The sequence below is a fragment of the Pleuronectes platessa genome, chromosome 15, assembly GCF_947347685.1.
Source record: "Pleuronectes platessa chromosome 15, fPlePla1.1, whole genome shotgun sequence".
NCBI lineage: Eukaryota > Metazoa > Chordata > Actinopteri > Pleuronectiformes > Pleuronectidae > Pleuronectes > Pleuronectes platessa.
The window spans coordinates 19,701,597-19,725,907 of NC_070640.1; the positions used below are offsets into that span (position 1 = coordinate 19,701,597).

At 40.1% G+C, this 24,311-nt stretch overlaps 2 protein-coding genes across 5 annotated transcripts; one reads left to right on the plus strand and one right to left on the minus strand.

Moving 5' to 3' along the window:
* The first annotated feature begins 5,596 nt into the window (after positions 1 to 5,596).
* rps6kb1a (ribosomal protein S6 kinase b, polypeptide 1a) lies at positions 5,597 to 18,409 on the plus strand. 4 transcript variants are annotated; one of them, XM_053441049.1, is made up of 15 exons: positions 5,597 to 5,831; positions 6,715 to 6,758; positions 7,757 to 7,842; positions 9,861 to 9,929; positions 10,537 to 10,684; positions 10,845 to 10,902; positions 11,959 to 12,059; positions 12,231 to 12,321; positions 12,417 to 12,507; positions 12,901 to 13,008; positions 13,109 to 13,171; positions 13,331 to 13,408; positions 13,501 to 13,608; positions 14,523 to 14,635; positions 15,056 to 18,409. In XM_053441049.1, the coding sequence occupies exons 4-15, from the start codon at positions 9,912 to 9,914 to the stop codon at positions 15,315 to 15,317; spliced, it is 1,239 nt and encodes a 412-aa protein (XP_053297024.1). In that variant the 5' UTR covers positions 5,597 to 5,831; positions 6,715 to 6,758; positions 7,757 to 7,842; positions 9,861 to 9,911; the 3' UTR covers positions 15,318 to 18,409. The 4 variants fall into 4 exon arrangements, with proteins under 4 accessions (XP_053297024.1, XP_053297022.1, XP_053297021.1 ...); XM_053441047.1 differs by having other exon boundaries at positions 6,721 to 6,758; positions 7,722 to 7,842; XM_053441046.1 differs by having other exon boundaries at positions 5,598 to 5,831; positions 7,722 to 7,842.
* A 506-nt stretch (positions 18,410 to 18,915) lies between these two features.
* rnft1 (ring finger protein, transmembrane 1) lies at positions 18,916 to 23,873 on the minus strand. Its single transcript, XM_053441051.1, has 9 exons — positions 23,686 to 23,873; positions 22,306 to 22,766; positions 22,148 to 22,224; positions 21,961 to 22,061; positions 21,633 to 21,786; positions 21,387 to 21,545; positions 21,059 to 21,124; positions 20,439 to 20,540; positions 18,916 to 19,929 (listed from the first exon to the last, which is right to left on the minus strand). Exons 1-9 carry the CDS (start codon positions 23,709 to 23,711, stop codon positions 19,795 to 19,797), a joined length of 1,281 nt encoding a protein of 426 aa, XP_053297026.1. The 5' UTR covers positions 23,712 to 23,873; the 3' UTR covers positions 18,916 to 19,794.
* Between the last annotated feature and the right edge of the window lie 438 nt (positions 23,874 to 24,311).

Below are 24,311 nucleotides of genomic sequence, written 5' to 3' on the forward strand. Positions count from 1 at the left end.
AACAAAGTATAGACATTTTGTTTATAACATGTTGATATATAACTCTCTTACTGTATATATTGTTGCTCTGTATTGTTGTTTTTCATATTGTTGTTTTATGTACAGTGCACCAAACACACCAAGACAATTTCCGGTATGTGAAAATATACATGGCAAATAAAAGAATTCTGATTCTGATTCTGATAGTCACATAGCTGTTGGTGCCATCTCATCATCTCATCTTAGTTTCAAGTCACTTCTTGTCTTTGTTTTCTGGCAAAAAAGGGCTTCCATAAAAGTTCTGTGAAAATCAGAGAGCACTTAAAACATTCTTCCGGAAACCACCTTTTTTAGGGCAAATTCTGTTCTGCCATACTCCTGTCGATTTTATATCAAGATATATAAATGGTCCTTCTCTGAGCACAACTTTAAGGAGGGCTCGTTTCATTTGAGACATTTCAAACACGGTTTAGCGTTTAATTGCTCCGATACCCATCTGAGCCAAAACCCAGCGGAACTGACCTGACGTATATGTTATGGCTGACCCGCGAGACTAGTGCCCCTTTGCACAAAATAAACTTAATATGCCGGGGTCACAGGGATTACTTTACCAGATGCTTAAATATTTGGCTCTGAAAACTCACTGTGCGGCCCATTCTCTCTTTTGGAAAAGAAACTCCCACACCTCCTCCTGTGTGTTATCATCCTTGCACTGGATGTTGCTGTTGGGACTCAGCTCTGATCAGATAGCTTTACTCATATTGTGGAAATTTCAGCCAGGCTGCCGTAGAGTTAAAGAGGAACACCTGCCATTTAAACAGTGAGGTAGCATTTACAGGCTGATTGAGCATCATGAAAACAGATATGGGCCTGTTTTCTCACGTTGTTGGTATTTATTGTTCACATAAAAACATTCACATAGCAATAAACACGCATGCGAGTCCAAAAAAAACGAAAAGGCGCTGACAGCTTTCTCCCTCCACTTTAAAGAAATGACCCTCCATATTGACCAGGGTCCAATCATGGGAGCACAGCGCCGTCCATCGCGATGCAAAGTGATTCTGACCGAACACAGTGCCGACCTCAAGTCAGCGCCGAGACCCACAACAGAGCTCTGTGACTTTCTACCAGCGTCTCATCTGTTCCTTTGTAAACATAAACACAGCTAAACAAAACAGGGAACACACACAGAAAACATATTTTGCAACCCACTGCAGCTGGTCCTGATCACCGGGCAATCAAAGTAAAACAAACTATCAGAGGGAATCGAGGCTGAGCTCAAAGTGACGCCGCCCAGCAGGGGGCCGTCTCCTGAGCCTCCTGAGAGAGCAGAGGTTTCAGACGAAGCCATGGTAAAGACCGACCCTCCAGCTCCGAGACAGAGGACTTACCGGGAGTTTTGTCCACTTTTATATTATGGAGGTCATATATGCTTTCAAAATAAAAATATAAAGCATCTTTGATATGCACGCGGCAGCTGTGACGTCCTGCTGTTTGCTTTCATGTCTGCTGGAGTGACGGGGGAAGGCTGTAGAATTAGTTTATTTCATTTCATATGCACTTCATATGATCTCCTTCTGTTCATTAATCATATCATACTCTCACATCCTTGAAATAATCCAAGAAGCCGTTTCCTCCATATCAAAATAATCCAATGGAAGCCTTTTTCCATGATTCTTGGGCTATCAATCAATCATCAATTAACCAATCAATCAATCAATCAATCAATCAATCATCAATTAATCAATCAATCAATCAATCAAAGCACTTTTAAATGGTATGTACTTATTTAGCACTTTTCCATTCTTGATAACCACTGAAAGCTCTTTACAATACAGTTTGCCATTCCCCCATTCACACACTTTCATACAGTGCATCTATCTATCAGCACTATTGCCATCATGAATCATCGGCCCAGTCGTCAGGGGCCATTTGGGGTTCAGGATCTTGCCCAAGGACACTTGGCTCGAGGAATGGGGGAGACAGGATCGAACCAGTCAGCTGGTCAGTGGACGGCCCACTTAATCTCCTGAGCCACAGCCATACTATCAATCAGTCTGTCAGTCAGTCATCAATCAAATTTTATTTGTATAGCTAATATTTGCCTCCTAGGTTTTGTCAAAGATCACATGTTTGATTTTTTATTGGATCCAGATCTGGCATTACTCCAAAATGTATTATGACTATGCTTGTTATTATTATCATTATGATCATTATTACAATATATTTATATATTTTGTATCTGATGCTACTACCATTAATAACATCATTACATTACTATGAATATCACTTATTTTCATTATAACAACCAGTCTGACAGAACTTGAATATGATGATTACACAACTGTTCCTGGTCTCTCTTCTCTCTCTCCTCTTTTCCACCCACCTCTCTTCTTTCATTTTCCTCCTCTCACCCCATCCGGTCGAGGCAGATGGCCGCCCACATCGAGTTTGGTTCTGCACGAGGTTTCTTCCTGTTGTGTTTTTTTCCCTCCACACTTGTGGTGTTTGCTCGTTGTGGGAACGGTTATGTTCCTCTATGATATTATCAGGTTTTGACCTAAAGTGCCTTGACATATTGCATGTTGTGATTTTTCAAATATACAAATAAAATTGAATTGATGCCAAACACGAGGCCATTATGCAACTTACACACGAGTGATGTGGACATTTAAGACTTTGAACACACAAACACACAGCTTTCAGTGAAGAAGGAGATGTCTTGTGCTCAGCAGTTTAACTTTTGGATTGCTGCATTGATTAAACAGCCTAAACTGTTTTCTATTTCATTAATTTATTATTAATTTCAATTTTAAACCCATTTTCATACTGCTTGGACTCGACAGAAAAACTAACAAAAAGTGTTTGATATTAAGAAATTTGGTTTAGATTTAGATTCTGCTTAACTGTTCCCAGCTGTACAAATAGATTATGTTATGAAATGCATTTCAAAAGTGGCTTTGTAAAAATCGAATTATTTATGCTCTCTACAATCCTTTCACATTTTTACATGTTATAAACTCAGAGAAATGTCAAGATTATCTAAATGACCGGACCAAATGAAACCCTCACTGCTGTGTTTACATCCTTCTTTCCTGACAAAGAATATCACAAACGTCTTCGTGTATTGAAACACTCTCAGAGGCATGAGGACATGAACCAACCTGATCTCAGACATATTCAAATGTTTCAAAAATGCAACTTGATATTTCCCAACAACGCAAAAGAATTCGGAGCAGAGGGTTGGATGAGGAATCACGAACATCTTGTAAATACAGAGAGAGGAAAACAGCAACAGGCTCCAGTGCCACAAAGATCAAAATAAAGTGTGGAGGCGGCCATTAAAACAAGAAAACAATGAGACCAGAACCTCCCTGTTTATGAACAAATACTTAATCTTCCCCTTCACCCCCTTCATCATCAGCTCTGATGATGGTCCTTAAACCAGAGGAGTATCCATTTGCTGGCCGCATATCAAGCCAGAGATTTTATTTTACCAGACTCAAATTGCTCTCCAACTGTTAAAAGATGCCTCGTACATACATCAGACATCCATACATACATATATGTATTTGTTTGTTTGTTTTTTGCACTGGTTATGGGTAGGGGTTTGGTGGGGAAACATTTTCAAAAAACATATTTTTTTACTTTATGCCCTCCAAAAATTAAACCAGAAAAAAAAGTTGCTACAGCTGTAATTTTCTTTTCTGCTTATTACGCTATTTGATTTTTTTTGATTTTTTTTAATTCAAGAACATCTATGTCTTTGTGAAGATTCTCAGTCATCCAAGTGCCCACAGTTATCCAAGAAAATGATTGAATCAAGGACTTGGTTGTGCATATACTTGAAGAGTTTCCATTTCAAATGTTCAGTTCCAATCTTCTTCAGAACTGAAGAAGAACTAAAGAGGTCACCTATGAACTGAAAAAGCCTCTTTTCAGATCTCAGTTAAATTGTACTCTAATCAACCTTTCTTGAAACTAAACAGCTGAAGTTCTGAAGCAAAAGGAAGAGCAACTAGCAATGAATTCATAAACTAAAATACAATTATGGTTAATAAAATATTGGCCTTCTTTCTGGATCTTGGTCTTAAATCATTGACTCACTGTAACTAGACGTAGATTTTAAGATGAATGAAAAAAAATGGGTGTCACACATGAGAAGGATTTCCATTTCCTTACTGCCACCTATTGGTAGAAGGCTGTTGTAGACAGAGCCTGCCACTGGGTGGAACTCACTGCGGCCACAGATTTAACCTCTTACAGAGTACAGACACGAAAAGGCCTTTCTCAGAGCTGATGATTTGCATTGTTGTATTATGTGAAGCACATGATCCTGATAACATACATGATGGTGTTAAATTGTCGCAGTAAACCATGTGACCGAGTCAAGAATAGTCAGGAACAAGACCCTGACAATGAAGTTGAAGCAGATCAATTCTGGTGAATTGCATTTATTCACCATTTTTACCTTTTCCCACTGTGACCTTATTCATCCTCTGATCGCCATACTTGTCTGGCATTGTTGATAGATTCAAATATATGATAAATGTGTCCTAATGTATTGACATCATAGATACATATCCTATAATTAAAATAGATTGCTGCTGTGGTTCTTATTTAGATATCAGTGATCACCATTTGAGTCCATGTCATTTATACAACAAAATGTCCCAAACATGTAGTAATCAGACAAGTATGTGTGTATTTATTTACAAGGACTTGATCATTAGCATTGGTTACACTATAAAGATCAATATATTTACCTATTATTTTCTTGATGAATTGTTTTGTCTAGATAAGATATGAGATAACACAGATATTTAAGTATATGTGGTCATTTTTCTTTCCCTGTTGATCTGCCTGGCTTTAACTACATGACTAGATCCGCAACATCAGGACTGACAAAAATAAACTGAGACCACCAAACCCATAACCACACATTCTCCCAATTAGATGATCTGATTATGACTTGGCAGTGTATTAATAGGACCATCCACATCATAGGTGGAGGAAACTAAAGAGGAACATTTTTACATCCTGCTGCCCATTAGTGCAATAATTAGGACATTGAAAAAGATACAACTTATTTCTGGGAGGCCTTGAAGTCACGTCAGCAGCTCTACATATTTAGTTCTTTACCGTGTAATCTAGTACTTTATTGTGTGTTATCTACTGAGAGTGTATGTACAGTTTTTTTAGCATATTTTATGTTTATTTGATTCAATTTCTAGTTATTTAAATTCTTCGTATCTGTTTTATTGCTACTTGGCTCTATGTGCAATGCCCTTGACATACTACTGTAAAACAATCATTTCCCAGTTTGGGATCAATAAAGTACATATCTATCTATCTAGGTATTTACTTGTTTGGTAACATCAGCGTGATAATTGATTGTCTGTCTGTAAAAGTCAAAACAAATAGGGGAAAAGTATTTTCCCTATGTCTGACATGTCCTGAATGCATATCTTGATGGTTTTAATTGTTTGTTTGAATAATTAATTGCACACACACATTACAAAAAATTGCTTTCTAATCAGTTAATATATTTTTTATTTAAAAGGACGTGCAATGATCATGTGTTACTGTAAAGTGCGTGTAGCAGTGCCGGCCACTAGAGGCGCTGTCTCGCTGCCGCTCTGCTCCCGTGTTGTTGTGGTTAGCTGGATGCTAGTCCACGCTTGCTTCTCTGTAGCCGGCTGTAGCTGTGATGTCTCCTCCATGAGACCGGTGAGCGAGACTGACTTTTGTGGTTAAACAGCGACCGAAGCGCCGTGGACATGGCCGGGGTTTTCGACATCGATTTGGATCAACCGGACGAGAACGTCTCCGACGACGACCTGGAGGACGGGGTGAGTCCGCGCTAACGTTCATGCTAATGCCGCCTCTGTTAGCTAGCTAGCGCCGAGAAACTCTGAGGCCTGCACTGTGGCTTCACCGGTGGCGCATCCATTATCGGACACGTCCACTTTCCCGCGGAAATTTGTTTCTACCTTTTTAAACAGGTACTGTTGTAAGCTTTAATAAATTATCATTGCTTTTCCACTGCTTTAAAACTACGACCTGTTGCACAAATGCCATGTCGGTACACCGGACAAATCCATCCTCGGAGTCCAAAGTGTGGAGGGCAGACCGGTTGATGTGTGAGTTACACCTGCCGAAGTTAGCATGGACCCCGCTCGGCCTTGGTAACGTTACTTGTCTTCTCAAACCCCACTGAGGTGGTGGATAATGGAGAAATACCGTGTGAAAACGCGATGATAAACGCTGAACACAAAGGATAAATACATTCGCGTCCATTGCTGTGTGTCCGATAATGGAGTCATGTTTATCGGTTTCATGCCCTTCGTCGGCACTCGTCTGTCGCGGGGATGTGCAGCTCAGTACGCGAACGTCACATGGTTTCACAACTCTTCAGACTTTGTTAGTAAGTGGACTTTAAATGAAGAGACAGTGAAACAGATCGACAACACGCTGTGACCGGAGCGACGCTAACAGGACAGTGACTGGAAGCAGCAGCAGCACACTGTCCCATTAGCTTTGACGTCAAGATACTTATTAAGACTAGAATGTGATTTGCATACAACTTTGGCTATTAATTATAAACATGTTCTCAAGGGAATATTCTTAAATAGATACAAAAAAATAAGTTTAAATAGCTGTGTACATGTTAAACAAATATAAATACTATGTCTCGCTTGTTACTAACATTCCTCCTCCTCCTGTGGTTTTCAGGTTCAGTTCAGTGAATACATGGACCAGTGCACTGGCTTTGAATTGTGAGTATCATACTGTTAATATCACAGTATCAACTCAGGGAATGATGTCAAGCGATTAATCAAGTAGTTGACTTTGATTTTTCCTACCTCAATTCAATGTGTAGTCTTTCAGCTTGAGAGCAGGATTTCATGTTTAGATTATGTTGCGTCCTTCACTGAAACCCAGTGCTCGCACTCCAATAGCCACTGCTGGCTGTCTGCTCTGCTTGTGCTCAGACTGTGAGCTTGCACTCAGATATTTAGCTGCTTGGACAGAGTTCCTGCACTCCAGCTTCAGCTCTTCTCCTCGCGCTCACTTCGCTTCTGTGTGTGCATGAAACGTCTGCTCTCGCGTTTTCTGCTCTTGGATTTTAAGGGCTATAAGAGTGCGAGCGCAGGGTACCGAGTGAAAGGGTTCAAATAGAAAACAGTAAAGTTCAAACTGAAAGACCACACTCTTGGAGAAAGATAGGGGAAGCTCCCCATAATTGATGTACAATAAATGTCACTTTTTTCTTACACAATCATCTGTTCAAAGACTTGAGACTTTGATGTTAATTATTTTGCTATTTTCTGACATCAAAATCTTGTCAGATAATGAATATAATAGTTTGCTCCAGACTTATTTGATAGAATTGGTGTTTTTTTTATATTCATATTTTTACATCATATATTATGAGTGTAAATAATATAATTAGATAGGACAACCTTACTCTAATCTTGATCTATTTGAGGTACCTTTTGTATTTACATGTTTAGGAACCACTTAAGCGGTGCACTCCCATCCCAGCATCCCATTCCCATTAGTATACTGCTGCACCATCAACCTCAGTTTAACCTTTACCAAGTCTATGTTAAAGCACAAATGTTTGTAACACTGTCTCATAATGCTGCTGTCGCTCTTGCAAATTGTAAACACACTGTGGAGTTAATGTTGTGTACGTGCAGTTTTCCATTTATTTTCTTTATTCTTTGTTTTGCCAGTAACATGGATGACTGTGAGAAGTTTGAAATTTCAGAGAGCATCGTGAACAAAGGAACAGAGCAAATCAGGCCTGAATGCTTTGAGCTGCTTAAAGTTTTGGGAAAAGGTGGCTATGGAAAGGTGAGACTCATCATTCTCTGGCATGGGAATGTGAATTTTAACAAATTCCCACACACCTGTACATTATCTTCCTCCTCCATATTACTCTGAAAGATGTATGTTGACTTGACATTTAGAATCAGAATGTTGTAACCATATATTCTATAAGTAATGCTGTGAAGTTGGGTTTGTAACTTTGGTTTGGTTGGGCTAGTTTACGTGCTCTTTGAACATTACATTTGAAATGTCTTGAAATATAATTTTGAAAAGTGTCTGGAACAAACGATGTGGCAACGCAGAAGCCCCTCCTACTTTACCTACACCAGCATCAAATGATATTAAATATTTCTCTATAAATTTAAGGTCTTTACCTTATTATGTTATGATTTGGCTCTACAAATTGAACTGAACTGACTACCTTTTATTATAATTCATTCCTCATTTTGCCATGGATTTTTTTGTTTGAAGCACTTTTTAACCTTTTTTAGATATGTGTTATACAAATAGGTTATGATTATATAACTATAATCACCTGCACCCCGTATGTTATCTGCATATTCAGTACCAGTTAAATGTTGTAGAACAACAACAACATTTCACTCAAGTGGTTCTTGTTTGTTTGCCTTCATTTTCATTTAAAGCTGCAGTAAAGCCGTGCTTACACCAGTCTGTTAATCCCCTTGAAAAAAGTCTATAAAACAAGGGGATTTAAAAAAATTAAAAAAAATTGTGACCTAAACTATTTTTTTAACTTCGGGTAGTTAACCACTAATCTGATGACATTTCTATATAAACTGGAAAAATTTAGATGTTTTAAAAGTTTAAACTGGCATTGTACGTTTGGAAATCTGTCTAGTCATGGTGTTAACATGTTTATTTAAACCAACCTGACGAGCTCTGGAAATTTTCTGACGTACTTCTTTCTTAGCGTAACAATGAAAATCCACACCAAAGTTATAGTGGGATCGTATTTCCCTTAACAAGCCAATGCATGACTTATTCTTTACTTGAAGTGGTTTTGTGTGTGACTAAGACGTCGTTTTCTGCAGCTTGAGGATTTCTCAGCATTTCACAGTACTTACACTGTATCAAAAACACTCACTGTCTAGTTACAGTATCTACCTTGGCACATACTTTATCAACATTTATGCGGTTAAAGCCATACTGTAACTGTGACTTAGAATCAGAGCAGTTCCTTTTTGGGCTGTAGTCAGAATTATATAAAAATAATACAGGTTTGACACTAACTAAATAAAGCTCCCGGTCTTTGAGCTGTGTTTTTTATTTCTTTGTCATAGTAATAGACATGCAACAGCTTCCAAACTTTTCATTATTGCTAAAGAAGTTATTTGAATATGTAATAAATAATGTCTCTGAATGTCCCCAATACCCACCGTGATAAAGTTACATTTTCCAGACCTAGTTCACACATAGCAAATATCTGGTTTAAAGAATAGTGACGCTAGGGTATCACAAGCTCTGAGTGTATTGAATTGAATAGACTGTCACTGTTTACTTGTTAGAAATGTTTGTAATAAAATGTTTTCGATTTTCAAACTGTGAGAAGACCATACTAAAAGTGGAATAGTCATTACTGTAAACTTCATACAGGAGGCTATTCAACTGGGAAAACATTTTTTTGATTCAGTCAGCAGCATCAGTGTTGCAGCAAGCACTACCATTACTTCTAGCTGCAGTTATTATAGTCATTACAGTAGTGATTATGACCTTATTGTCTCATTATGGGAAAGTGTTGATTTGACCAAAAATGCAAAGGAACTTAAAATAGATAATGGTTTCTGATTGGTTCCATCTAAAAATGTTCTGCCACTTATCCTGAACCAGTACTGCAAAACATGTCAATGAAATTATTCAAGCTCACATCTTTGCTCCTACTTTTCCACTATATTGTTATACTTTAACCAAATTAACGGAAATAGGTTTTGAATTCTCTGTAGTTTTAATGAGGTTGAAATAGTCTTTAGTGAGAATTCTACAGAAAGCCTGTTTAAATGGACTTTTGATGTTTATCTTTACAGGTGTTTCAAGTTCGGAAGGTATCAGGTTCTACCTCCGGGAAAATATTTGCCATGAAAGTCCTGAAGAAGGTGAGTGCCTACGATTTTAATATTGATATTAATACACAGTATAATATAGTCAAGATCACAAAGGCTCACCTGTAATGAGCATACCCAAGTGCCCCCTACAGTACATTCACAGTAATGTAGTGTTAAAGCAGTGTCTGAATGATCTAATTCATATGTAAAGGAACACAAGTGGCAAACATCCATGGGGAATTAGCTCCTATAATACTCAGTTGACTCCAAAGTCTTATAGAGCTTAACAGTATATAGAGTTTCACGTGTAAGTAATGTCACTATGCGTCCTTAATGGTATCATACTGGTGCATTCAGCTCCAGCCAGAAGCAAAGCACAGACCACCCAAAATAATGACAGCAGGCTTTTCCCCAAGAAACCTCAAAGCTACAGCCTCTGTTCAGCTTGGCCTCCTCTCTCCAGCTGACGCAGAGCTGATGTGTGACTGTGCCCGAAAAGCCAGCTCATATTCCCCCTGAAGCTTGAGGTTCTCATTTTTACTGCAGCAGCCATCATGGCATCCTGATCCCTCATTGTTGACACCAGCCAGTTTGGTGTAAGTTATTGCCAGAATGTTTTCACACACTGACTTTCGGTGTTTTTCTGTCTCTTGCCAAGGCGATGATTGTGCGTAATGCTAAAGACACGGCGCACACCAAAGCTGAGCGGAACATTCTGGAGGAGGTGAAGCATCCGTTCATTGTAGACCTCATCTACGCCTTCCAGACTGGGGGAAAGTTGTACCTCATCCTGGAGTACCTCAGCGGTGAGCAGAGTGATGCCCACTCAAACAAACAGCAAAGATGTCATGGCAGTTTATTGTCATGAATCACATTCGTCAAAATATTGCATAGGATTTGTGATATGGGTCTAAATTTCAACTGTGAGTAAAATTGACTGACATATTTTGTATGTGGTTAATGCAGGAGGAGAGCTCTTTATGCAACTGGAAAGAGAGGGCATCTTCATGGAAGACACAGCCTGGTAAGTCAATTTAGTCAACATGTCATTCTTGTTGATTGTGATGTGCGTAACGTAGTATCCATGTCTGGGATCGTAAACAAACAACAGATGCAGAGTCTTTGAGTTTATTCACCATCACATCTTTAAAACATTTTTTTTTAAAAGTCAAGCAAGATCATACCGGACTCATTAAATCGGGTTTCTATCAACCTTCACACAGTTGCTGCTTCTGTGCTGCTCAGCTAAGTCTAGCTTGCTAACGTTAGCATACACCAGCAAAAGACAAACATCATCTGAGATACACAATTATAACACGGGAGACGGCACTGTGGACCACAAAACTAATATCCCGCATTACAACTAAACTGAATAGAGTGGGTTGTCCATGGATCACAGTGTCGGTGGTTGAATCCCTCCTTATCCTGCCAAATACTACTACTAATAATATTAGTAAGACACTGATACCAAGTTGCTCTACATGGTTAGAGGAGAGGCTCATAGTAGTTAAATGGCATTGGCGCACAGTATAGATGCAATCCATTCTGTGTAGTCTATATTTAACATTTGACCAGGGATACAATTATATCTTAGCTCTACTCTTGTTTTTACTACTTTACAGTGTTGAGTTGAACTTTTCCTTAGAATTAATGTCCTAAGAGTGTTTCCCTCCTTTATGTGTTATCTGTTGTCTCTGCAACACTAATGTTAACTATGACACATTAGCTGCTAAAGAGATTAACAGCATTTACGTGGATTCTGAAGTCAGTACGCTAGTATATTTTAAATGTGCAAACGGCATCCTAAGAACACTGAGTCCAGTGAGTTTTGTGAAATCAGGCAGATATGTGGTAGAGAGTGACTTCCAGTGCATGTTGTTGTATCATGCTAACAATCTGTAGAGGAAAAGGATGATGACATGAAATAAGCTGCTTAATAAATAAGAGTGTGTAAATAATCAAAATTACATTTTTGTGTGAGGAATGTTGAACATTATTACGGTGTCAAGAAGTGTAAGATGTATATAGAGAGAGACAGACAGACAGATTGACGTGATAACTTGCTTGTTTCTCTTGAAAGTTTCTACCTGGCTGAAATCTCGATGGCACTGGGTCACCTGCATCAAAAGGGCATCATCTATAGAGACCTGAAGCCTGAGAACATCATGCTCAACAACAACGGTAAATAAGCCTGAAAGGCTGCTCAGAAAAAGTCAATTTGAAAGACCTGTATCTAGACGTCCACACGTGCACTGTTGTTCCCTCTTTCTCTGGTTAGTGTGATACTCGATTTATTGTTTGTTTAATGTGTGGTTTCTCTCACGCTCTTGTTGTGGTTCTGTTTCTATGCAGGGCATGTGAAGTTGACCGACTTTGGTCTATGCAAAGAGTCCATCCATGACGGAACAGTCACCCACACCTTCTGTGGCACTATTGAATACATGTATGTCATACAGTCACGCTAAGTTCAGATTCTGTTTTGAAAACATCTGAGCATTGAGACTGGACACAATCTTCTACTTCTCTCTCTTTCCTCAGGGCTCCAGAGATCCTGATGAGGAGTGGACATAACCGGGCAGTGGACTGGTGGAGTCTTGGAGCTCTTATGTATGACATGCTAACAGGCGCAGTAAGTTCACACTGCTTCATCGCATTGTTAAAAGTAGTGCAGTGCCCGTTCTAAACCTGGCTCTTTGACTGTCCTGTGTTAATGCTCTGGAGCTACTGCAGAATTATTCCTTGACATTAGTGAGTCCTCCACAAAACAGTTCTACATTAAACCGTCACTTTTTAATGTTTGTGTGCTGGACATTGTGTCCTGAGCTTTTTATAAACAGTCTATGATGCAGATTGAAGTAAGAAAACGTCATCGTTCATTTTACCTGTCATAAAATAGAACTGAAATTGGTTTATAATACTTCTAGTATGTGGCTCTAGTATAAGCATCCTGTGCCATGGAGAGGCCAATTGAAGGAGGAAACACTTGCTGAACTATTGTTTCTTACATTCTCCTTTTTAACAGCCACCATTCACTGGTGAAAACCGAAAGAAGACGATTGACAAAATCTTGAAATGTAAACTCAGCCTTCCACCTTACCTCACACAAGAAGCCAGGGACCTTCTGAAAAAGGTGAGTTGTAGGATCCTTCCTTCTGCACTTGGCTTCACTGGCTGTTGTGTCTCTGCTGAAATATTTGGAGAAAAATGAATCTTTATACTTTCTCTTCCAGCTGCTGAAACGAAATGCCTCATTACGACTCGGGGCTGGACCAGGAGATGCTGCTGAGGTTCAGGTATGACATTCACTGAAAGAAGAGTCACTGTGTGTGCATGCATTGTGTTAACATCCTGATCTGGGACTTAATACATTACCTTAGAAAATGAGAATCCACCTTGATAAACCTGGTGGTCTGGAAATATTCAAACCTTGCTCCTGTCCTTGTCTTTCCCAGGCTCATTCATTCTTCCGACATTTAAATTGGGATGACCTCCTTGCTCGCAAAGTAGAGCCGCCATTTAAACCTTTCCTGGTGAGTTTTAATTTAATTAAATTTTTAAATGCAGCAACATACTGTGTGACCTGTCCATGCCAGATGATTAACTGACCTACATCTTTTGGCAGCAATCGGCTGATGACGTCAGCCAGTTTGACTCCAAGTTCACCAGCCAGCCTCCAGTGGACAGCCCTGATGACTCCACGCTCAGCGAAAGTGCCAATCAAGTCTTCCTGGTAGGTTCTGGACTTCCACAGAAAATCGTGCATCCAGCTGCTGTGCTGTCTCAACATCTGGCTTACAGTTTCCATAGGGTTTTAATACGCTCAAAACAATTTATATAAGGAATAATCCTTGACAGGCCGTGCAGCCACTCAAATATGATGCTTGTTGAAAATGACAATAAAAGGTTATGCTGCGTACAATAAGGCCACTTGCTGAAGACTAAGGTACCTCTGCCTTGCATCATTGTGTTGTAGTGAGAAGGCTTACACAAAAACCCTGTTGTTTTTGTTGTGATCACCTTTTCCTATTTTGGAGTAAATGTGACTTCAAAGAGCAGTAAGCAGGAGTCACTTTTACTGCCAGTTAACACCTTAGAGACTAATATCTATGTATATCAACCTGAGCTTAATGTAAGACGACCAATAAATGTAATTTAACGCATAATTTGTTGTCAATGTCTCTTAGAACTTACAATAAACAGTGATTTTGAGTAATACTATCAGTTTAATTGTCGAGTAAGTAAACTAAAGTACAGGTGATGCCAGCGAAGACGATGATGCTGGATTTTTAGATCTGGTTGTTTTGAGGAAAGTTAGGGATTTTAGTAGAACAACAATGTGACATTTACTTTTGCCCTTTACAGTTTCTGTGTTGTCTGCAAACAAACCTACAAAGACAACCTCTGGACATGATTTTTAAAATTTTCTTTTCAACAAGTAGGCCTTACCAGAATCGGTTAATTCTTCCCATCTGGTTTAGTCCTGTTTGTTTTCCTGGAAGCTTCAATCACTGTTCCACCACATTGCATGATCTGGTTTACTCAGAGTTTCATTTCTCATCATCAGCTGTGGGTTGTTTTCAGAAAGATGCTCTTTGAAGAGGTGGACTCAGATCTCTCTGTTTTTGTCCCCCACCCCTTCCACAGGGTTTCACATATGTAGCCCCATCTGTGCTGGAAAACGTCAAAGAGAAATTCTCGTTCGAACCAAAAGTACGCTCACCACGGAAGTTCCCGGGAAGCCCAAGAACACCTGTGAGGTAACAGCCAGTTGTTTTTCTCTCTGCTTCCATCAAATTCCACTGGTCATTTACAAGTCTCTCCCACAACAAGTCTGACTCATTTGCTGACCTTGTAAACGTCGGCCGGGCCTAAATAAATCCATCCAGTGTAAATAGAAGTTTCTTTCCAATGCCACAACAGTAATTGCCTGAAAGCTTGAAAATAGCTGATCATCACATTCAGTATAGTTCAAGAATGGGAGGGGTCAGTTTTCCAAAATCAAATCCTTACTGAGTAATTGGCCTTTAGCTCTAATATTTTTTCCAGGTTGTCAATGATAAAAACTCGTCCATTTATAATTGTGCGACACACATATCTGCCTCTGTACCTTTTAGAAAAGGACCTGTCCAAAAGCTCTGGGGAATTTTAAATTTTCTCACATCTTCTCTCTCCAACAGTCCTGTGAAATTTGCAGGAGGGGAGTGTTGGCCCAGAGGACTCAAGCTGACAGGCGGCTCATCCCTGCTGTCCTCGGGCTCTGGAGAGCAACCTATGGAAGTGTCAGCAGTGGAGCAAATGGACACGGGCAGCGGCAGCAACTCGGAGGTCTCGGCGCCACTTCCCATCAGGCAACCTTCAGGCGTCAATGCAGGACTGTATAAAAAGCAGGCCTACCCCATGAACTCCAAGCGGCCCGAACACCTGCGCATGAATCTATGACGCGCGGCTTGCCTGTGAACATTAGGACTCTTCTAATTCCCCTCCTTCTCTTTTATCGTTTTCTTCAAGAGAGACTTGTAGAATTTTATTTTATTAAGAAATATTGCCTGACACTGTCAATGCAGATCACCAGCTCTTCCAGCTGCGCCTTCTCCTTTTTGGCCTCCAAAGTCCTCCTGACTCAGCATGGCCTCCTCAGCCTGCCACTGATGCTCAGCAATCTACTACAGTAGTGTAGACAGTACAAAGTCTGCACATCCCTGTTCAGTGTTTTGTCTGCAGTTTGAACAGGTGTGTTCAGACCTTTTCCACCTTTAATTTGAACTTTACCCTCTGAAATTCAAGAGAATTTTTGTGAAAATTACCAGGTTGCCTAAATGTGTGTGACCTATTATAATTGGGGATGTGGCTGTGTTCATTATCAACCAATCCCATGAAAACTTGGGTTAAATAGTAGTCATTATACAGCTGACTCGGATTAACCCTGAATACGGTTCCCACTAAGTTTTCTTGACATCACCTTATTTGTATTCTATTGTTTAAGCCATGATCCACAAAGAGCCTCCTGGTTGTTGAAAGATATTAATCAGGAGAGAGACAGGGGTATAAGAATCTTCAAGGCATTAGCTAGAATGTGTTGCACAGAAGAGACGGTTATCAACAAGTGCAGAAAACGTGGCATTACAAAGAACAAGTTGTCCAGCATTGATGAGACTGGAAGAGGTCGGGCAGGGAGGCTGCTAAGGACGGCGTTAAAGGAGCTGCAGGAGTTTCCTCTGGGTACCGGTTGCTTCCTAAATGTCACAACGGAATCTCATTTTTTTCATTTGACAAAAGCTTTTTCTCACAAAGAAAACATCCAACCCTGGTTTAAGTTTGGTCCAGTTCTCCCAACACATAGACGGTGTGTTATTTTCTGATGAGACCACAGTTTTGACACAAAAACCCAGCAACACATCACGGACAGAACAACAAACCAAGGCTAGACTCCAAACCAATGAGAGAGATCTGCTTCTGCTCCCAGTGTTTTTGTCACACGGTATTTATTGGGATCTTAAATAGTTTTTTGCAGGTTATAGTTCACATCTGAGTTAAACAGTGATGTGTAGACTCTGTATCTACTGTAGATGTGCAGTCAGTCTGAGGAGTGGTGTAGGAGAGGTGCTTCTCAAAGGAAGTAGATTTGCTTCTCGGCTGGACATGACCAGTTGATAAATGGGCTGTAGCTTGTTACCGTGTACTCAGCCGGTGTTATATGACTTAATGGTGCTTTTTTATCCTCAAGTCTGGACCATGTTACTTTTAGTGTTTACGACTTGTCGCCTCCATCACGTTGAGAGACTTTGGTTACAGGAGGTTTCCTCTTCTCCCTCAACATGCCAGACTGTTTTTGTTTAGTTTGTTACTTTAAGTTCACCTTTTGATAATACCTTGCAGGTTACACTATGAGTCAATGTAGAAATACTGAATTGAATTCCACTATGAACACAGCATTCCTTTACATTGGAGGAAAATAATCACTTTGCCTTTGTCTTTGTCGCCGGAGCGTGTGGTTAGGACCGGGGGGGGCAGGGGGGCATGACTTACGGTAAAAGCAGCTATAAAAAGATGAGCAGTGAAATTTCAGACGAAAGCATCGGTTCACCACAATCGATTCTGCTGCCTCGGCTGACTGGAATGCTTTCTGCAGGAGGCCTGTCCAGAAGCACCATTCAGTTCCTTTGTGTTGAATGTAAACAGACTTTTAATGCCTTTTTGCGCTTCGTTCCTAAGACCCCCTGCAGCATTATTTTTTTACCTCATTTACTGTTGCAGTCTCATTCCTAGTTATAGTGACCAAGAAACACGTTGACCTGGAACATGTTCCTCCAAATTGATATCAGAGCCTTTCACTGCTTCCGGCTGCATTCGTTCATTTGTTCTATGTGTTCTGCATATGCTTTTAATGCATTGACAGTTGAGGGCTCTCAGTGCTATTGGGATAAACCCAGTCGCATAATATTCAAATGGGTTTTAACTGAGATGTTTGACATGAAGCTGCAGTTCCAGCCTCTGGAGTCAAAGCTATTTGAAACTTTGCATCTTAACCACACAGTCATATGCAGATTTGGATGGATGTTTGAATTGCTCCCTAATATTTCTTTTGATTCAAATACTTGTTTAAAATTGACCAATTGCACTGTCTCAATGAACCAAATCCTTTTTGCTGAATGACGACTGCAGAGTCAGATTTCTGCCAGGTTCAAAGATCAAGCATGTTTTTTTCCTCATCCAACATTTTAGGTGTTTTGTTTTCCACGTTGTTACTCCGATACGTTTAAATGTGTTACTGTAAGTTACCTTTAATAATTTTTTACACATAGTTGAAGCTTGTGTTAAGTTCATATGTTTATTTAATGTGTCAGCCTGAGAGGATAAATCATTTTTTCTACCATTCCGGTCAAACCGCAGTCACTCCACGTTTTTCACTCTGTTAGGTTTCTTTGTTTCTATTTATTTAAAGCTCCAATGTTTCCACTGCATTGTTCACACTATGCAAACTGAATATTTATTACGTAGTTTTATTTAGATGAAGCAGCAGAATGTGTGATCATTTGATTCAGCGTTCATTTCAGAGTATGATGATAAAACACATGTAGAGTATGGGTTTTTATTTCCACAGGCCTTGTCTTACTTCCAGCAACCTCAGATGCAGCTTTTTCTTTATTCTATACTTGAGGATGGTGACCTTAATGTCTAACAGTATTTATTTTGTAGTTGAGCCTCATTCATGGGGGGGGGGTTTCAGAAAATGTTTTGATATCTAAGATTTTCCTCAAATGAGAACTTGAACTTCATTTTTTCCCCCGCAGTGTTTTAGTAAGGGCAGATATTGTGGATTACAGAAACTGATGCAAAATTCAATGGGAGTGGCATTGTGCCTTTGCTGACAGATTCCAGTGTGTTTGTACGGTTTGCTGTTTATTGTAAATGTGTGAAAAAGTTTGGGGTCGTTCCATAAAGTTCACTTCCTGTTAGACCTCAAGGACATGCATTCCTTTGCTTCACTAATAAATGACTGTCAGGTTAATGAGCAGTAACTATCAATGAAACATGTCGTTTCTGTTAGTGTGTTTGAGATGCATACAAGATGCAATGTGATCAAGCTACTTTCAGGTGTGGAACTCCAACTCTGAGTTGAATGCGTGTTTGAATCGCCAATTAACATCCTGTTGATTTACTCCTTCCGATAGTGCATTACAGTCCAAATAGAAATATATTATTTCTGATAAAAGGCAATGAAACAGTTAATTTTGAATGTGCCATTTACGGATTCATATTAACTGCTCTTTGTTCACTAAGATAAAAATGTATTGTGAGGTCATAAAGGTACAGTCACTCATACGCAAGTCATTCAGTCATGTATAGTCAATATGGTGGGTCATTTGCTTCACCACAGGAAGTGAATGTTTCTACCTGGTTCACAAAGATTGAAGTGAACAGGTGGTTTGCCACTGAAACATTTGCACATATGTGACCAGGTCCTGAGACGGTAACGGACTTTACTGTTAGTTAAATAAACCATTGTCATTGTGCTTCATGAAACGAGTCACATCAATCAAATGTAAGTCTTTATTCAGATACTTGATGGATCAAAATGGATAAAAATAACACAGTAAAATTATTTTTGTACATAATAAAATAGATGTTTCTCCCAGTCTTTGGTTTTTACAAAAACGAGGCTGAGTCACCTCTATAGAAAAATATTCTTTTGTGTAAATCAATCTCACAAGCTCAGTTGCATCCTTTTCACCAGTTAAAAATTGTCACCAAAAGCTGAAAGCAAAAGGCAAACTGATCATTGTTGACAGTTCCTTTACCTGCACCATGTGACTCTACTGTGTGCTCTGCAGTGAGGTGGTCGTCAGCCCTTCAGTCTCACATTTGAACCCGTTAAAGCAGCGAGCGCTCCTGAACAGAGATGTGCAGCCGCTCTACTCCGCACATTTATTGTTACAAATCACAAAAGTTGCGTCCAAAAATTTAGAAAACACTTGATGGACAAGGTTCACGTTCAAACGTATGAAGGAGGACAACTCTTTAAAATACTTCATTTTAAATATATTTCCTAATCTTTCCATATTTACAAGTAGACAACTGCCCCATGAAGAAAGTTTATATTAAGATTATAAGGTTAAATAAAAGCAACACAGGGAGAGAAACTTTAAACTGAAAAAATAAAACATTTGAATGGATGAAAATAATCAACTTTCCGTTTGTCTGTCAGAGACATGGAGGGATGTGCCGATCGATAAGGCAGGAACATGTCTCCTGCAGGTGTGAGCTGTGTGACCCCGGCCCACAGTGGGTGCAGCCCTTAGCTGATGCATCAAACAGTGTGTATAACATTACTTGTCAGTGGGGTTTGACAGGCATAGAAGAAAAAAAAAATCACATTAAAGTACAAACTAATAGCAATGTCCCGCCCCCTCATTCATCAGTAAATCTGCAGGTGTGGCGAAGTGGCTCCGTCCCTCCACTTGTAGACTTTCTCTGTGATCACCGTGCGGCAGAGCGGGCAGCTCTTCTCCCGGTTGAACCACAGAGCGATGCATTCGTCACAGAAAATGTGCTGCGCAACAGAGAAGCAGCATCGTGTTAGTGCGTCCGGCCCGTGTACACGAACAGAGCAAAAGATCAACTCGAGAAAACAAGGGATCAGATGAGAAGAGGATCATTTCAAAAAGGAGAATGTGGGTTATCTTACAGTAGCAAACACGAGAGCAGGAGTTTGAATAAAGAGAACATTACACAGATTGTATCGCCTGTTTTTCGTATTTTCACAGACTAAAAACTGGCAGATGGGAAAATTTCTACCTAAATATTGTTATACAACTTTTGTTAAAAAGGGATGATTCACCCCCCAAAACAGTATCAAGGCTTTTTTTTTTTTTTTTTGTGGACTCAAACACTTCACCCACCTGCTCCATCCGCATAGTGGTTTGTAGATAGTGAATCTTTGGGTGAACTATCCCTTTAAGGAATAAATGCTTAATAATGCTCCTCAGAGGAAAATTCCTACCAACTACAATCCTGACAAAGCCTGAACAACGTTATGGTACAGTAGTAGTTTGGTTTTACCTGACAGAGCAGAGCCCGGGGCTCCCTGTACTCTCCCTGACAGATGGGGCAGACATCTCCCGCCTCGCTGCACTGACTCCTAGTGGCTGCTGTGCCTGTATGCTGAGGAACAAAAGAGAACCAAAATTACATGCAGTTGTATGTCTCTGACAACCGGGACAGTTTCAGTTTACATGAAAGAACATTCCAGAATCATGGGGTCACTTTGACCTTTAATGAAATCTAATGAGAAATTCCCAAGAGTCAGATATGAGATGTCATGTTCAAGAGGCCAAAAACATGTTTATAAGGTAATCGGATTGTGCCAAAATTTGAATTCTTTTAGTTCTTAGGAGAATGTATTCACGTGGCAAAATTGGGTTTTGTGAAGTCATAGCCACCTTGATCAATGTCAACCAAAATCCAATCCAATAAATGTCAGTATTAAATGTGAGGCCAAACGGTGACCTGGACTTTTGATCAACAAAAGAAAATCAGTGCGTCTTTGAGTCTCAAGTGAATGATTGCACTTCCCTCAAGGTGAATCTGAAAACACTGTCGTGCAGAGGGGTGAAAAACCTCAACACAGCTGGTGACTGACTCTGAACATTAACTTTTAGATAAAGATGTTAAACACTAACCTCTCCACTCAGACATATCCTCACGGTTTTAAGTAGAGAAGTCCACTGGCTATACAATCCTAAAAGCTGCAACAAAGAGAGAAAGAACAAAACAATTTAAGTTAAACAATTTAAATTTTTAATTAAACAACAATTTTGTCACAGTCACACAGTGCTACTTTAAACATGTAAACAACAAAGATCAGCAGCTTCATCCGCACTTATACATGTCACTTTTGAACAGATTATTATTTCTGAACGCTCGTCTGGACAGAAATTGTTTTGGTTTTAAACTCAAATGTATAAGGTGTAGCTGTAGCCTATATTTGTAAAATTCCAGTGACCACACCTTCAGTATGAGGTAGACCAAAGCCAGCAGGACCCCGAGTGTGAGTCCAAAGGCCCCCTCAGCCTCCTGGTAGCTGACCAGGTAGCGGAACCACAGTGAAACTGGAGCCATGGCCTGGTGCACCTGACCCAGCTCCTCAGTCAGCATCATCCACCTCCCCTGGAGATAGAAAAAGAAGTACTTAGCATTACAGTGACAATTGTTTTCTTTCATCAAACAGCCCAAAATCAAATCCACTAGTCTTACCTGGGCTCTGTTGGTCACTAGTGAAGATGGCAGCAGCAGAATAAGGCACTTAATCCCCATGATGAGGAACTTAATGATGAAATTGGTGATGCCGACTGCCCAGAGAACTTCCCAGAAACCCAGCGGCTCAATGGATGGGCTGAGGAAGATGAGGCTGGAAGGAAACCGACATTTAGGTTAAGTGGCACAATTCTCTCAAATTAAACTGCTTCCCCGGCTTAGCTGATAAATAAGGTGCATTTCATTTAGCCAGCATATGCATACAGTGGTCAATGTGACATAGTATAGATTTATCTCTGCTGATTGTACCAGATGAGTTGGACCTTACCAATAGTAAAGTGTCTCAGTGAGAAAAGTGTAGTAGAGCAGGAGTGTTGAGAAGATCAGGAAGAGTAGCAGCCAGATGCTCTGCAGCCTTGAGTGATGATCCTAAGACGGGTAAAAACATAGTTTAGGATTCTAACAGCAAAGCTGATCTGCATCATGAACCGATGACTTTCATTCTCTTGACTTACCTGAAGAAAAACTTGCGTTTGTATACTTTTATTCACATATAAAAAAGTTGTGAAGAGGCCAACCCCAACTGCTAGACCTGGAAAACAAAGAGAGAATTTGAGAGGCTTCTCTTGTGTTCACTGTTTTTCAGAATGCTCTCTGCATAACTCATACTCACCAAGAGTATGTTGGATGACCAGCTTAGCACACAGTATAATGAGGAAAGGAAGACTCTTTTGGAGCCAGCGGAAGAGATAGCGAAGCTCCGACATGGAGGAGCTGGGTTCTCCCGAGTCCAGATCCGGGTCAGGCGGGTCAAGCTCGGGCTCTGAACTGGAGTGATGCTGCGCCCGATTATGTCCGTGTGAGTGTGAATGTGGGTGGCCGTGGAAACTGACTCTGGACCTCCTGGATGATGACGTCCCTCCACCGGACTCCCCAGGCTCGCTTGCCATGGGCACCCGCACCTCGTGGCTCTCAGGGATGGCAGCAGCTAAACCAGAGCCCGGCGTCCTGGTGAGAAGATCTTGTTGCAGCGTCAGGGACACACCATTTCCTGCATGAGCGTCCGGCTCGCTTGAATTGGGCTGCATTACAGTAGGAGACTCCCTTACTATCAGTGCTCGTCTGGAATCACTCCTACCATAGAAAAGACAGATTGATTAAATGTATCTGTACAGAACATTTAAGAAAAACAGATGTTGAACAAAGAAAGTTCTGTAAATCTCTTGTGTTGGTTTCATGTTTTGTCTGATAAGGTCTTCTCCAAGATCATTGACATTTTGGTTTGTTGTTGTTGATTGTGGCTACAACTGTATTTATTTACATGAATGAGTTAGACAGCATGGCAAGTTGCCCCTCTAGGATTAATAAGGTTGTCTGAATCTGAACAGTAAGAAAAGGGGAGATACATGTTAATATAAAACAAACAACCTGACAGTTTTTATAAGACAACAATAACATAAAACTTAAAATGTAATTAATAAACTATAAGACGGGATCAGACACTAAATCCAATATCAGCTGTTTATTACAGCTGCATTAAGATGTGCTATGGCAGAATGGTCAGAAATACAAACCGTATGGTTTTTAGTTATATTGAAACACCTCAGTTATCTGAGGACAGAAGATCAACACAAACAAGTCGCTGGGGCCATTGTTTCTTACATGGTTCAAGGTTAAGAGAAAATAAAATGACTCCGTGTTGTCTTTAAACATCAAGTGTATTCACATATTAAATGACTGATTAATAAACACTGTTTGCAACGCAGCATTTACAGGGATCCCTGTTGAGTTAGCAGGAGTGTTTTGTTTGCTAACCTCCACTGACTGATCGGCAGGTGAACGTGCAGAAGTTAGCTCATCCTGATCGTCTCACAAATACACAAATGTTAATGACAGTAGCATCGTTCTCTAATGAAACTCTACACACACATGTGTGGACAGAGACAGCAAACAGCCGACCACTTCCTGAGCAGTACTGGGCTGGGGTTAGCATTAGCAGCTAGCGGTGGTTTCCTCCCCGGTCACACACACGGCTGTGAGGGCTGCGGCTCACCTGTCATTCTGCACCCGGAGTTTCATGTTAAGCTATCGGTCCCCATGTGATACAGTGTCCCGAGGCGCCAAGCCAAACCTAAACTAAAGGAAACTAAAAAGAAAACCAAGTTTTTAGCTTCCGGACTAAATCATAAGCTGCTCATTCAGACGTCTGGACGTTGTTTACGGCAGCTGACGTCATCAACTTCTTCTGATGGGATTTTCAAGGCGTATCGGATGTGATGCGCTGCGGTAGCTCCACCTAGTGGGAGGTGTTCGCACGACACTCATGTTGGCTGGACCATTAAGAATCAGGGTAGTTTGACAGGATTTAAAAATGTACATAGTATTTATCCCACTGAACAAAATTCATTTGTTTTTGTTTTTATAATGTGTAATTGATATTCCCAGACACTTTATTATACTGTAAAATAATAAATACGTTTATGAAAATTGTGATGTATAATGTTTACTGGTCTCTTGCCCCATTGTTTCCTACTAAATACAGTTTGTATGTGTTTTTCAAGATGCAGGTAATAGCTTTGAACAAGTGCTAAAATAATCAACCATTTTCATGAATTCAGTAATTGAAAGTCACAGTAGCATTAAAATAAAAAGCAACAAGTAAATCATGAAGTCAGTGAG

Excerpts from the sequence above, each read along its gene's own strand:
- rps6kb1a (XM_053441046.1), top strand. The coding sequence starts at position 5,760 with ATGGCCGGGGTTTTCGACATCGATTTGGATCAACCGGACGAGAACGTC. Across the intron at positions 13,172-13,330 it reads GAGATGCTGCTGAGGTTCAG|GCTCATTCATTCTTCCGACA; the intron begins GTATGACATTCA and ends TGTCTTTCCCAG. Across the intron at positions 14,636-15,055 it reads AGCCCAAGAACACCTGTGAG|TCCTGTGAAATTTGCAGGAG; the intron begins GTAACAGCCAGT and ends TCTCTCCAACAG.
- rnft1 (XM_053441051.1), bottom strand. The coding sequence starts at position 23,711 with ATGAAACTCCGGGTGCAGAATGACAG. Across the intron at positions 21,787-21,960 it reads ACTGAGACACTTTACTATTG|CCTCATCTTCCTCAGCCCAT; the intron begins GTAAGGTCCAAC and ends GTTTCCTTCCAG. Across the intron at positions 20,541-21,058 it reads GGATATGTCTGAGTGGAGAG|CATACAGGCACAGCAGCCAC; the intron begins GTTAGTGTTTAA and ends TTTGTTCCTCAG.